General features: G+C 38.2%; 1 protein-coding gene across 1 annotated transcript in view; it reads left to right on the plus strand.

Moving 5' to 3' along the window:
* The window catches only part of tafa5l (TAFA chemokine like family member 5, like), a gene marked incomplete at both ends in the record, with an annotated part of 45,502 nt that extends 31,554 nt beyond the window's left edge, over nucleotides 1-13,948 (plus strand). Inside the window, one exon of the mRNA XM_079238827.1 lies at nucleotides 13,925-13,948. Within this exon, the coding sequence (XP_079094953.1) occupies nucleotides 13,925-13,948 (24 nt within the window). The remainder of the gene's footprint in view (nucleotides 1-13,924) is intronic.
* Between the last annotated feature and the right edge of the window lie 2,321 nt (nucleotides 13,949-16,269).

Genomic DNA, 16,269 nt, shown 5'->3' on the forward strand with positions numbered 1-16,269 from the left:
AAAAGGTTAAATTAGATCAAATCGTATGGCAGTACTTTGTAAAAACTGCAACATATTATGATTTTATATTGGCTTATATTCTTAATTTGTATGCGAACATCTGCCTGCATCTGTTTTCTAATCACTGCCTCCTCATCCTAACCTCAGACTGTAAAAACTGTTCAATCAGATGCTCTCCTTGAAACTGGCTTTGGTAATAATTATCATGTTAAAAGTCAGTTTTCCCTTCCACATTTACCACATTTTTTGCTCAGATATTTATACAACCTATCTATATAATGAATGACATTACTTGTGTACTGTTTTCAAACTATATTGACTGAATTGATTTACTTATCTCAGCCTGTTAGTTTGATTTTCAGCTGCTTTTTCTTGAACTGCAGCACTTTATACACAAGTTTGACAACTTTTTCTTTAGACTGTTTGATACTGTCATGTAGCTCAGCAGTTAAATCAAGGGCATAGAAATGAGATGTGTTTTTGGTTCATTGAAACAAGCAACCTCTTTTTACATGCATTAAAGTAAATGCATCCAAATTTAATTTAAAACAAAAAGGACATGATCAGGCCTTTGTTCCTTTGAGCTGATTCTGGGTCCAAAGCTGTATGATAAAAATGAATTGAGTTCTTATGCAGTGGAGTTTCTGGTTTAATTTGCTCATATTCAGGGTGGTTTTTGTTATTTATTGCTGATCCTGTTCTTTTGTGATGAAACTTTAGATTCTTCTGGCACATTACTGAGTAGGTTTCTGCACATAAAAAAGTATAAAGTCTTCCACAAAAACTGAGAATATGCAGTATACTGCCATAGACACTGAAATAAAGACAGATCTTTATATTACAAGTTTACATTTGAAGTAAACCAAGTTTTTAAATTCCACAAGAATTAACCGTGGCTGAATCTGCCTCAGGTATGAAGATGTCTACATGAAGAGAACACAACTAAAGACAGAGGAGAGGGATGTAATATACAGAGACAGCACAAGTAAAAGCAAAATACAACTTGTTGATGTCAGCAAGAGATGATGAGATTGATGAAGCAGGAGAGACATCTGTCCTCATAGTCAGACACAAGATGCCAGAGGTCAACCTACAACTGGGTCAGCTGTTTTTTATGCTGGTTTATCTCTCTCACTTGGTGTCTCTTTATCGCCCACTCTTTCACCCCCGTTTCTTCTTGCCGCTTTGGGCAGCTGTGGCAAATTTCCCACTATGTTGGATAATGCACTCTGACAACACATTTAAGTTTGTACAAACGTTAACAAAAATTCATCTTACGTGTCTCGCTGATTATACTTAGTGAGCTGTTGCTGAGCAGTTTTGTTGTCAGAGTGAATCCAAAGTGATTTTGAAGAGGCAGGAATAAGGAAGATGTCCTTGTAAAGGCGCAAACATGTCCATGGGAATGACAGTTTCTGAAAGATAAATAAAAATGAGAAATCTGTGAAGATGATTGATCAGACTGGATCATGAGAGGGAAGGATGGAAGATAAAGACAGGTTTTATTTGTCCACACCTTTGTGGATGTGTGTGAAAGAAAGTAAGTGCAGAGGAGGAGTTTTAATTGAGAGGGAATCTGTGTTCTCGTGGTCATGATTATTTTACACCGTGTTCAGTGTGACTGGTTTTCTGAGAGATGATAATAGCTTTGCTCATTAGTCATGCTGTGTTGGACATGCTTGCTGGAGGTGGAGTTAGGAGATAAAACAGAGTGACAAATGTACCCAATGGTGGCATATTTAGCAGAAAACATACTTCTCATAAACTATAATGTAATATTCACTGCAGTTATACACTGGATGTTGATAGTGCTTGATGAAATATAAATTTTATTTATCTGTAATTATTTATCAATCTTAGATTAATTTAAGCAACAAAAGCAATCTAGAAGCTGGTTAATTTGCTTAATTCATTTATAAAATCTAGTTTGTTAGAAGATATTTCTGTTCCATTAGGTTTATATATAAATGAAACCAGTAGAGTTGTATTTTCCTTGGATTTTAGTGCTGACAGTACATAGAACTGAGTCAAAATGTTTACATTTTAAGACTTCTACTGAAATTACTAAAAGAAGCACCATCATTAATATAAGACAATAGCCAAGAAATACAAAATGGTTTAATTTGGTTTAATCCTCACATATCCTTAAACCTTAAAGTGATTTCTTTCACCCTTCATTTTGATCACCATTTTTACACGACTGTAAATTTTCTCTGTACACGGCAAGTGCTAATTAGGAAGAGTTCTCTGCTGAATTCCTTCTACAAATTTTTCTATGAATTTTTGTGGTGCTTTTTCAATCACTTCTGTTTTATTTTATTCCTCCCTAACTGTCTTGTAACGGCCACAGATGTAATACTTTCTCCTAAGGAATGATTACTCTTTACATTGTGCATTAATTCTTCATACAAGTCAATGCACAAATGCTGCTTTTTACCAAGATAAACAGTCACACTTCTATGACAATAAATTCCTCTGAAATTGACAACCTTAAATGATCGATGATTTATTTAAAAAACAGTGCCGTAATTTTTCACAAACAATATTTTACCTCTACAGACATGTACAACGATATCTTCGATATCTTTCTTTACTTTTTAGTCTCGTTTGACTTTTAGATTTGATTTATTTTTATCTATTCTGTTAAAATATCTAAAAGTAATATATAATAACGTTATATCTATATATTATAAATATTTTAAAATTATAGCTGTACAATTTCATTCTCCTGTTTGTCATTTAAGCAAGCATGGTCATTTCAATATTCAATTTTATACTATTTTTTATTAATTTTTCACGTATTTGCTGCTTCACTGGACGTATCACTGATGTCCAGTGAAGTATCAAATACACCATCTACACCAATGCATACTGAAGAAGACAACCTTTAAACAGGTGTCCAACGTATTAATTATAATGCATCAAAGGGATAATCATGACTAAGTTAGCATTTTTGGGCTAACTTGTAGTTTGATATTCACATGTTTTCACATTAAGTCTAAAAGCTACAAGTCCTGGGAAACACTGTCTTTTCACAATGTCCTGACTGTCCTGGACTGAACTACATTTAGGCAATGCATCTTTATTTGTCCTCTGAGGCGATTCTATCTCTGTGCATGTGTAATGAGCGTATTTCTGCATTGTGCTGGTTTATAAAGTTGCTGTGATACAGAGCAATCCCCCTGGAGAGAGGCCATCTCAGTTTACTCTGACAACAACAGTGACAAAGACGTTGCCCTCCATTTCCCTTGCAAATCCAACAGATTTAAGGAAACAAAAGCAAAATTAGCAGCATTCTTAGTAGCACTCAGGCAAACAACATATTGGGTGGAGAAAAATAAACCACCGACCTCTCATACAGGAGAATTACACTGAGAGGAGAGGTTAACAGAGCAAAACTAATTTACAGACTATATTCCTGAAGTTGAAATTAGTAAAGACACATAATGAGCTCCAATGACAGAAGTGAAAGGATTTTAACATGAAACGTTATGTAAACACACAGGTGGACTTACAGTACAACAACAGTGATGAACTAACAACAACAAAGAAGGAGAGGAACCTCCTGAAACTGATTTAATTCAAACATATGTCTCAATCAGTTTGCGTTTGGTCTTTGCTTTCATGCAATATTAACATGTTGTTCCTTGTTAATATCAATAAAACTATTTATTAAATGATGATCATCAACTTGATATAATAATAGAAAAGTACCAGTGACTGTATTGCACGCTCATATTATCCCCTGCACCTGAAATTGTTTCAGTACGCTCAGCCTCTTCCTCGCCACTCACCCTCTGTGTGTGTGTGTGTGTGTGTGTGTGTGTCTCACAGTGGCACTGCCAGGTCACACACTTATGTCTAACCTGCTAATGGAGTTTGCATATGCAGCCCGCTCTCCATTGCCAGACAGCCATTAATATGAATCATTCTCTGGACGTCCCCCCCCCACCTCCACCACAGCAGGCTGATGATTTGTCTTCACTAGTGAGCTGCTGAAAATTCACAAATGATATTCTCTAAGGTGGGTAGAGCAATCCTGGAAGACTGGGGAGGGGTGTTATGAGATTGGTGCTGTACACATCATGTTGGGATTTGGATGAGAATTGTACTGTATGGTTACACACGCTGTGTGGAACCTTGCTATCCACACTGAATGGGTTTGAATGTATAAAGAATTGACATGGTCATCAAATGGAAAATGGACGTGACATTAAGGCAGATTGTAGAATAAGAAAATAATGTATCTTTATGAGCAAGCAATAAGGTTGAGGATTGCGTCACTTGCTCTCTGATTAATGAGAGCTGTGTTGAGAGCACTGCTCTGCCCTAATATCAGCATTTCCTAAGCTTTGCAAAGTGATTAGCTCAAATTAAACTATGAACATCAAAAGTGTTTTTTTTCTGTTGAATAAAAGCAGACTACTTTACAATATGTTATATTTCATGTGCTTTAATTATGAACTTTCAGTGCTAGAAACCTTGATTTTATTACATGCTTTTCATCCCACAGACGATATTCATCAGTCTCTCATATAAAAAAAAAAAAAAAAAAAGCCTTCCTACACCTACACAACAAATGTTAGTGCAAGCTAGTGTGTGGCCTGAAGGGAAACAAACTGTTGTAGTTTGGCATTTTTTGCCAAACGAAGTAGAGTTGTAGAGTATACTGCTTACACTCAGACACACACACACACACACACACACACACACACACTGCATACCCAGTAGGTCAGAGATGCTTGCATCACTTTTTTTAAGCCTTTTCCTGTTTTCTGCTGTGGTGGCCTTCCTCCAGCTATGTGCTCTTTGTTCCAGCATCAGTCAGGGCAGAAAGCGGCTGGTATGTGTGTAGTCCTGCCAGTTTTGCTATGAACATAACAACCTTATAACTACCTGACACTGCAGGATTTTGAAAGGAAGCCATATGACATAAAAAGTCTCTATTTGTACAGAAAAAGATAAGCAAAAGGTGTACCTTTATGAGAAATAAAGATAACGATGAAGGTGTTTGACTCAAACATGTTGTAAATATGCAAAACAAACAAAAAGAACTGGATTTTTGCCACCACTTCAATACAAATGTTCCAGTTCACTTATGAAATTCTCACCTCTTATAAAAGAGGTGAAAAAAAAATCACATGGACAGATGATGTGGTTCGATAGTGCTGTTATGTAATACTTTGTAACACCAAAGTCAAAATAGACTGTGTCCACTAACAACCAGGCACTCAAGACATGTTGCCATGGTCACCACTGTGCTGTCAGCCCATCTGACCAGCAACAAACTTCTAATGTGCTTTCCTATCATATTATTATTATTATTATTATTATTATTATTATTATTATTATTATTATTATTATTATTATTGGGGAAAACACAAAAAATATTATTTCCATGAAATATTAAACAATTTCAAGTAAATTGTCAAAAATGTGCTAACTTGTTATTTAGAGAAAATTATCTTCTACTTTTCAGGTGAAGGTATTTCAACAAGATGCTAGTGGGATTATCCCTGCAGACATAATACGCAGATCTTTTTGGCCTGATCAAATCAAATCAAAATTTATTTATATAGCACCTTTCATACATAAAACAACAAGGAAAACAAATAGACACATTATTTTTCACACACATACTAAACACACACCCCAATCCCGTGTTACATGGCAAAACTCTAAAATAATTTACTGTCACTTTAACAAAAAAAAACCAAAAAATAGTAAACGTCCATCTTGGCAAACTTGTGAGGAAATGATATCCTGGGGATCCTTTCACACCAGGGGCCAGCCCACCCATAACCATAGAGCGTGTCACCACTGGAACGGCCACAACCCAGGGTATGTCCAGATCCGCACCACAGCCAAATGGCTACAATGCAAGGGCCGACCTGTCAAAGGCCATCCCCATGGCAATGACCCGGCAAATTGAGTAGACATAGCCCCAGATTGGAGGATCCCCACGAGGAATAACAAAGCTTAAAAAGATCAAACAAGACTAAGACCAACAAAGAACAGCTAAGAACAAAAAAAGTAAACATAAGAATTAAATATTTGAATAATTAATTATAAAATTAGGTAAAGATTAACAAGTGAATACAAATAGAACAACAATAAGAACAACAAAAAATAAATAATCCTTACATACACTAGAAACCATATAAGATCAAACTAAAAAGGTGGGTCTTGAGCCTCTTTTTAAAAACATCAATAGTCTATCCAGCCATGGGGTTCTCCAGCAGGCTTTTCCACAGACAAGAGCCAAAATGATGAAAAGAGGCCTTGCTGTAAGTTTTGGTTTTCACTTTAGGTACATGTCTTCTTTTAGGAAGACCAGAGAGCAGGGCATTACAATAATCGAATCTACTAGAAACAAAAGCATGCACTAGCAGCTCTGTGCTGGCAAGAGAAAAATGGGCGTACAATTTTTTTTAGACGATAAAATCCTGTCTTTGTAACATTTCAGATGTGTGAAATAAACTTAAGCTCAGTCAAATAGAGCACCCAGATTTCTCACACAGTTAGAAGGTTTAAAGTTTTGCAGTTTGATCTCTCTGAAATGATCTCTCTCTTGTCGTGAGGACCAATAATTAAAACCTCAGTTTTGTCCTGGTTGAGCTGTAAGAAATTAAAAAGGTATTTATCTGGATCTAGGTCATCAGGAGACACAGCAACGTATAGCTGCGTATCATCAGCAAAGCTGTGAAAAGCAACGCAGTGTCTCCTGATGACGTCCCCAAGAGGTAGCATGTACAAGTTAAAAAGTATTGGACCTAAAATTGTTCCTTGGGGAACCCCACTGATAGACAACATGATAAATCAATGAACCCTAACATTAGGTGAGGCTTTTTGTCTGGATTATGCCTCAGTCTACAAAGTCAGTACTTTGTAAGGCTACAGCAACTACAGCTGCAAGTGTCTTTTGCAGTCTCTAGTGTATGAGTTTGGCACAACAATCTACTGGGATTTTTGCCCATTCTTCAAAGTAAAACTGCTCCAGATCCTTCAAGCTAGGTTGTGCTGGTGTAGAACAATCTTTTAAGTAATGACGTGGATTCTCAGTTGAATTGAAGTCTGAGCTTTAACTAGGTCATTTAAACACATTTTTACATTTCCCCTTAAACCACTCAAGCATTTCTCTTGAAGCGTGTTTTGGGTTATTGTCCTGATGTAAGTTTAGTTTCCATTCCAGCCTCAAATCTCTGCAAGACTGAAACAAGAACATTACCACTCAAAAGTTTGGACACTTTCCCATTAACACTAGAACCGCCAACATTCCAATACTCCTAGAACCGCCGAGAAGGGTAATTTTTACCACCCCCTGCTGCAACAGCGCAAATAACGCAAAGATGCTTTGAAGATGTTTGATTCCATTTATTATGTTAATAGTTATAATTGAGACTTTAAAAAACTAGCTAAACAGTAAAAAACATATATTAAATAACAAAATAACATTTCAATTTTCTAATTAATTTTACAGTAAGATAAATAAATGCTGCTCTTCAACTTATTTTTCATTCACTTGCATACAAACACGACGTGTGATGTGGCGATGTGTGATCAGCTCCTCTTACTCACTAGATGAGTCGTTATCAGGTAAAAGAGACGGATCATTACTTTCTCCAGCTACTGATTCCTCCACCGTCTCATGAAAATCCTCCACCGTCATCCAGAGCTAGTTCTCCTTCACTCAGTTCTTGAAATAATAACCAAGCTTCTTTGGCATTCATATATCTCTTGTATTTATCCATTTCTCAAATTCAGCGATCATAAAACCCTCTTACTCACTCTTTGACAGCTGTCAAACTCACACATCTGACAGATGAAAACAATGCATTTCATTAGGCTGTAGAAATTACCCCGTTGGCAGTTCTAGATATTTATGTTCAGGTCTCTTTTTGTTGAGATCACACACTCACCAAAATTCACCAAAGTTCACTGGGCCCATTTCAGGAAAAGTGATGAATTTGGAGAAATAGGGATTTTATTTTAACAGAGATATAAGTGTTTGAAGAGCCAAGGAGGTAAAAATGACCCGCTTGGCGGTTCTAGTGTTAAGGGAAGTGTGCCTAAACTTTTGTCTGGTAGTATATGTGTCAGAACTTGCTCCCATATTCAGCATCACCCATTGTTCTCTCAATTCTGACCAGCTTGTTAGTCCCTGCCAATGAAAAAACCCACAGCATAATGCTGATACCACCATGTTCAGTGTAGGGATGTTTTCCTTAAAGACCAAAGAGTTACATGTTGGTCTCATATGATCAGAGGATCTTTTTCCACATGTTTGGTGAGTCTTTTGGCAAACTTATAGTATAGTTTACATTGTTCACCAGCCTTTGTGGTGGAGATTTCTTCTTTGATATATTTGCTGCCTCTGATTAAAGCTTTCCTTGTCTTTTATGCCTTTTAGTCCACATCCTTCTCTAAGGAGGTTTATTTTGGTGCACGCTTTTCATTTTTTATTCATTTATTAGAATAGAGACAATGTACATCAACTAAGACATTTGTGTAAATGTGTCGGATTTTAGCCATCGGATAATATCCATTTAATGTCTTCTGGGTATTTTTAATGGTAGATTTAATGTCCCTGACTTTTCAATCTCCTGGTTGCAACTTGCTTGGTGGTTTCATGACTTTCTGGGTCATTTGATACTTAGATTGTACAAGTGTGAGATATGTCTTGTAATTTAGCAAGTTATGTGACTGAGCTGTCTAAATCTTAAGTAGGATTTCATGATAAAAGTAGTAAATATATGCACATGCATCACTTTTGGGCTATTTTTGGTATGTTTGGGGTGTTTGTTTGTTTGCTTGTTTGTTTTTTTTGTCTGTGTTCTTATCTAATTTTTACACTCCAGAGACAACATGTCATGATCCATGCTTAACTTCCAAAAATTGATGTATTACAGGAGTATTAATATCAACCTGGGATAAATGAGGGTACTGTTAAAAAGTTTGCCAAACTACAAACAAATTCTGATAAGCATGAATGCTGTGGTTACGGGTCACATTAGCAGCTAATATTTGTTTTGTGAAAGTAATTTCTTTTCCTCATTCACTGACTTTTTACTAAATAGCTCATTACTGAAAATGAAACCCCTTTTCAGAAGCTGATTTGTAGTTTCGTTGCTTTGTGTGTGACATCAAATACACCGTGGTCTTTTTTTAAGGTTACATAAATTGCTGTTATTTGCTCCAATTTGCATTTGTCGCCTACAGAATCTTGTGCAGCAAGATTTGTATTCCCAGTAGGATGCCATCTTCGGATAGATGTGGTCTATGATGTTAAAATCACTTTCATTAGATGCTGCAGCATTATGACTAGCAGCATGCAATAAGCCTAAACATAATCCATGACAAGAGAAGTAAACAAGGTTGTTCCTTGAATAGCAACTCTCTGTACCAAAGGCTCTGAAGGATACAGACATTAGAAATGTACCCTGAGTAAGAGGATGTGAAATATATGCTCTTTTTCGTATTACAGCAGGAGAATATTAGTGAGGAAATCAGAACTGTAGGCGATTAGAGAAATGTTATCATCTTCCAGATTTATTGAGAAACCAAACTGGGAGATTTTCAAACATTAGATATGCATACCGTGCAGCATGTCCCTCAGTGTTTTGCTGGCTTTCTGTCTCATTTGCAGTTGAAATTATTAAATTCTGTTCAATCATACAAGACTATTAAAATCTATTTCAGTATGTTTACTTAGAAAAAGCAATTTCTGTTAAAGGTTGGTTCTTTCAGCAGTGTCAAGATGAACACTAATGTATAACATGACTGGTTTTTTTTTCTTTTAACTCACTGATAATCAAGTGACTAGAATGCACCACCATCCTCTTTTTAATACACGCATCTGACAAAAGTGCACAAGTCCAGCTTTTGTTTCGCTGGCCCACCTCCAGGCTTTCATACACATGTCTGCTTGTGAACTGACAGTGCTCTTGTCATATTGTATCTGACAGCCTCTCTCTGGTTCCTCAGGGATAACATATTGTAGCCGGGCTGCTTTGCCTTTGGACGTAGGCCTACTCTCTGAACATGACTGATGTTCAAACAACATGCATGGCCCTGTCATGCATACACATTGTACATAGGAGTTACGCTTGATAAGCAAATATACTCTTTATTCCAGTTTCATTTGCAGGTCTTCTATTTATCAATCTAAAAAGAAAAATGTGCTTCTTTGGTTTCTCCTCATCTGTTTGTCAGACTCTGTGGCATGGCCATCAGTCTTGAGGAGATAGCGTGTGGAGCGATGCAGAAAATATATTGAAATATGTTAGATTGATAGAGATGCTCGTCAAAGACAGAAACAGCTCCCACAACCCTGCAATTTCATTTCATGTTTTCATATATATTATCCAAGGTGTTGTGTTACTGTCCAGACACACTGCAGGAAGTCCCGTGATTACATTTTCAGTCTAATATTTCCTCTGGCATTTATTCAGGTGGAATAAAGAAAAACACGACAGAAAAACATTGTTTTGTTTTTTTCTGTTGTTTTTGTTCTATTTCCTCTTGTACTGTCATTGTCTATTAAAATAGTTCTTTTGTCAGAAGTGCTTCACCAGACATATGTTGCCCCCCTCTCTTTTCAGTCTGAGGACCAGACTGATTGTCGCCCCTTCTGCTGTCACTTTCAGCTCGCTGTACCCTGCTCTCCTGTTTGAAGTTCTGTCATTGCCAGGCTTTGAACTGCCACTTGTGTTTTATTCTACACGCTGCATGTCTCTGGAGTTTTGTCTGGTGTGAAATTGTCTGAGCCACAGGCCACCAGTCAGGATAGGGCTTTTGTAATAATTAATGCAGAAAGTCTTGCCATGGATTGGATGCAGACTATCGTAAAATTCTTGTGCTTTTGAAGATTTGAAAGTTTTGTTTGTGTGTTTTTTTTATTTAACTGTTTGGTGTAGCCATCACATTATGTTCCCAGCAAGCTAACGCTAACATAATGTTGCTGCAGACATAAACCGATGTGTTTCCACAGAAATATATAACAGCATAGTTGTGAAGATTCCTCTCATTGCTCTGACTTTCATGAATGATAGCTATTTGAGGTTGAGATGATGTATTTAAAAAGACCATTCAGCATAATCAGTAAGCTGAAGACTTTCTTACATTTTGCTGACTATTCTTTAATCCAAAGGACAATAGCGGTGCTTTTTCTCCTTATGGCAAACCATTTAATACCCCAGCTGACCTCTTTGCAGTGCATGCTGATTTGTTTTTAAAAATGTGTTTAACCTTCCAATCCAGACGTCCTTTGGGTCCCATTAATTTTCCTAAAATCAATATTGAGGTTTGAAACATGGTTTATTTGTGTTATTCCTCACTGTGAACAATATATCTGCATTTATTTTGGTCATGAAACACGACTGCTGTTCAAGAACCCATCTTTTATACCTGTTTGATGTGTAGCCTGTAAGCTTTTGCCATAAGCACATTTGCCATGAGCACTTCATTATTCATCAGTCTTGTGCTTACACTGAATTCTGTTGCTCCAAACTAGTCGATAAATGGAGCTTTAAAGAGTTAAAACTTGCTTTATTTATGCAGTTTTCCCACTGCAACTGGCTACCCTCACTTTGCAATATTGTTATTTTATTTTTTACTTCAGTAAAGGATTTCAGATCTGGGCAGCAGATGCCTGCCTGGCTGCCTGCCTTCTCTGTAGCTGACCCTCCAGAAATAAAGCAGCAAGCATGACCAGATGCTTTGTAACTAATCTGGTTTTGTTCCTCAGAGACAGCTCCGGGTCTGATGCTTTGATGCTTTTGTACATCAGGCTCATACTCCGAGTGTGAAGCATCCACTCTGGGTCCTCCGTAAGCCTCAGCTTTGCTTGTTAGTCTAATAACAGCAGCTCTTGTGGCCGGTAATCACTGGGACGTCCACAAGGCTCCCAGCTGATGAAACCAGCCACATCCTGAGCAGAAGCCCACTTGTTAGGAGAGAGCACTGGGGAGAGATGTTTAGTTACTGCAGTGGTGGCACGACGTCTGTCTCCTTAACGGCAGGGTAGGCTGCTGGTGACAATTTTGTAGCTTGAGGTGCCACCGAAAGTGGAATGTCTGCTTCCCCAGAGCACAGTGCAAACAAGCTGTCCGCTCTACCTGGTTTTCCTTCGAGCCACAAATGTTTCTGAGAGTTGAAGTTCCGCCCTGACTGTGGTCTGTATTTGTATAAGTCATATTGTATGATAAACATACTTTGATCCTAAACCATGCTGTGCTGATGATAAGGAGGGAAATTAATTGAATACCCTCTTTTTTTTTTTTTTGCCAATCTCTGCTGGCATGCTCTCAAAGATCCATGCTGTGCACGTCATCTGAACTGTGAAACTTTATCATTTATGCACAGTGCTCAATGTTTACAAGTGATGATGAAAACGAGGGCACCCCAAGCTCATAGACAAGGTCCAAATGTTTCAGTTGCGCTGCAACAGAAGCAATTAGTGAAGCGCTTGCTCTCTCTCCTTATCCCAGAATCTCCCTCATCCGTTGTGCCAGCGGGAGATGAATATGTCTTGGATGTCCTTGGATTTCTGTCGTGTAAACACCATAGGCGATCAGTGCTGTTTACAAGTGTGTATGGCAGGCAAACGGCAGGCTTCCTATCTTGCACAGTTAGTCCCATGGGGCCACGCTCACCTTGTTACCCTTTTAATTAGTGGGAGCAGTTAATAGTGCTGGCCACTTTTGCCACCTCAGCTCTCTGCCCGACTTCAAGAATCACAGCAATCGATAGCCCAGACTGAGACCGGGAGACAGGGAGAGGGAGCGACTTCTATTGTGGGAGCAATTGTGAAGATTTTGGGATTGAAATTAAACAACATATTTTCTTTATAGCAACCTATGGGGAGGATGTAACATTATCCAGTGCTTCTCTTTCCCCTCTTGTACATCTAAAGGGATAATAGAGTCTGTGGGTTCCTCATGCACATTCCTCTCTCTCAGTTCCCCTCTCCCACATCCCTGAAAATGAATGTAATCAAAAAGCTAAGGGTTTGCTCTGCAGATTCCATTGTGCCCTTATAAGCTTTTATCCCTTCCAACCACTCGCCTCCCGAGCTCATTTCTTTTCTTGTTTTGATTTAAAGATGCAGTGGAAGTACTTAGCATTTAGATGACATGCTGCTGGAGAGGTGTGATGGATCAGCGCCTCTTCACAGGACTGGATTTCTTCGAGAGCGCCGGGGCCGGTCTGCCGGCAGGACAGACAGAGCGACAGATCACAGAACGACAGGCCAGGCGGGCAGCGGAATACCAAATCTACCGTGATGCTGCAGAAAGAGCCTGGCACAGCCGATGGGAGAACAGCGGCTGCTGGGAATGCCAATGTGCTAACCAGACAGCCGTCTTGCTTTGGCTCCTCTGATTGGCTAAACACACCATTAGCTTTCTGATTATGATTAGCCGAGTCATTATCTACACAAAAGTGGCTCATTCACCAGTATTAAGAAGGCAAGGAAGCAGTTTTCTTCCTCTGGTCAAGGGGAAAACTACATGTTGTGTCCTCCTTAAGATGAATGCAGGCAGCTAAGAAGTACTCACAAAGAAACAAAGTGGAAGAGTGTTTATCACCCTGCCTTACAGCTAATGTGATAAAAATTTTGGTGCCATTGATCGAAGAAAAGAGAGGTCCCTCACTTGTTAATGCAGATGATGAGGTGGCCATTACTCGCTCGTATTTTCTGCTCGAGGAGAGAGGCGGCATCCTCAGAGGTCATAAAAACTGGTAGAGAACAAAATAACCTTCAGCTTCTTTCGTCTCTCCTTAGATATAATTGGAAGATGTGCCATCTGTGCTTTTAAATGGGCATATGCTGTTCTGCGTCCAAGGCCAATACACTCAGAAAGTTGAGTAAAAGTTAATTCTGGCTCTCCGTTTCATCTTCTGACCCTCTGCTTTTCTCTTCCAGCCTTTGCCCAAGGAGCCATCGTAGGATGCAGAGGCAAACAGCAAGTACGAATGTGTTTCATTTGAACTTTTTTTCATGTTTATTTGAATGCCGAGACTGTAAACCCAAGTTCAAGTCATTTCAGCTCAAAAGCATGCACATTCTGAACCTTGTAGAAAGCAGAAATAATATCCTTTAAATAAAACCACAAGCTGAAAAGGCATGCTTCAGAGTCAAAGAGCTGTGATGTGCAAAGGTTCATTGTTGCTCAGACCAGGAATGAATCAGTCACTACTGTCTATTCATCACACATTTTCCAGTATCACATTCACTGCTTAGCTTAGCCCCTTAAGCCCTCAGCTATTGATCAAAACCTCCATCTCAAAAACATTCTCAGATTTATTCAGTAACAACTCCGAAACTGGAAGTCTAAACTGAAAAGCCTTTGGCTCTATGAGACACATTGAGAGTTTGGAAATGCAGCAAGTTTCCTTTTCTTATCACCAGGGCCAGACTTATAGTAGACTTGAGGAGCTCCTGCATAAACTGACTATTTCACGTTGCCTAATTGAAGCTTTAAGTTTGAGGGAAAATAAGAGCCTGATAAAAATCTCAGCCCCAGGTTTGACTAAATTTGTTGCAACAGAAACAAAGTCCAACATGGCAGCATCCATCATCGGAGTAGCAGGCGGCCTCTTCAGTCACTCTTCCATGCTTGGAAACCTTGTGTTTCTGTTCCAAACACAGTCGAACTCAAAGCAGGAGCTTCCAGAGTGGAGGAGGTTAGATAAAGTTCATCCAGGATGTGGAGAACTCACAATGGAATCCTCTATTTCTCAGGATGCAGCTGCTTTGATGTATCAGTATGGGAAAAATGGGGAAATGGGGAAGTTATTGGCAGTTTTAGAAGACATAAAAATTGGGCCTAAAAAGCTCCCCTGGGGTTTCATCAAAGGCAGAGACAAAGCCAAGACAAAGCAGGACTGAATGTTTGATTAAGCATTTTTAAACAAAAGCAATGTCTAGAAGAGGAGATTCTTTGAAATTTCATATGATAAAAACTGTATATAAGTATCACATAACAGGTGAGGTGAGGTCTGCCTTACATTCCTACAAGTCAATATCCTCTTGTTAAAAGTTGCTGGGTCATGTGAGCCGTACTCTCCTGGCAGATTAGTCTCACTCTGAGAAAGTCTTTTTGTTTCTGTTCTCTAGAAACAAGGAAATGTAGTCAAGATTAAAGTGAATCCTTCTGCCTGGAACTTTGACTGAGTATCTATGAAGCTTTAATGCTCCGCAAAAACCACAGGCATTTGAAATCTGCATGCTCCATGTCTCATAGCCAATATTCTAAGATTGATTTTTCCCTCCTCCGCAGAGAAAACAAAATGAATCACGCACAATTACCAAGGACAGGGAGAAAAGGGGAATTGGGGGCGTCATAAATATTTATTTGCCAGCCTTTGGAATTTGTGCAATTCTGTGTAGATTTGCCAACTTATATTTAAGTGTCTGAATGATTTATATGGGCAGTCCTGGGATGTCACATTTGTCCACTGTCAGCCTGAATCATTTATGTATAAACATTTATAGATTTATCCATATAACATATTCATGGCTGGATTCTATTATCATTCAGGGCTTTTTCTTGATCGAGAGATCGGCTTAATTAAGTCATTAACTTGAGGATTTGATTCAAGGTGAATACGTTCTATGTGAAAGCAAAATTCTTGATTAAAATGGCTTTTGTGTCTTCTTTTTGTCATAAAAATACAACAATAGGATATTTCTTTTTGCCTGGCGTCTTTGTGAAATATGTTGCATTATTAAAAATGATAAAAGAGCAACAAAGCTGGTGCCAATAATTTGGAGTCATAACAATACCGCCGCTAAGAACTGCTTCATTAGTGGTTGATTTCAAAATATGCTCTACCTTTGTACCTTTGTGTCGATAAGAAATGTGAGGAAGCTTTAACTCCATGAATACATTTTTCATTAGTTTATTAAATTCCATTAACAAAGCAAAATTTACCTCAGGCGCAGTCTCGCTGTCTTAATTTCCTCACACGCTGTATGTGAAATGTTTTGAAATAGCGCAGATGAAAACTGGAACTACAGTTTAAGAGAGCTGCGGCGCCTTACGATGATAATTACTGTGACTGCAGTTTGTTTTTGGTTTTTTTTGCCTTTATCCTGCAACATGAGGGAAAATGCAGAATTCCTTCAGCAAATTGAAATAATAATATTTTGTCATTTATTCTGCTGATTTAATATAAAATAGGAAGAAAATAAGGCATAAAATAGCAATGAAATTCCATCAAGAGTCAGTGGAAGAGGAGCCTGTCATAAAGAGACTATGTAATTAA

Source organism: Telmatherina bonti, assembly GCF_933228915.1.
Source record: "Telmatherina bonti genome assembly, chromosome: 4".
Classification (NCBI taxonomy): domain Eukaryota; kingdom Metazoa; phylum Chordata; class Actinopteri; order Atheriniformes; family Telmatherinidae; genus Telmatherina; species Telmatherina bonti.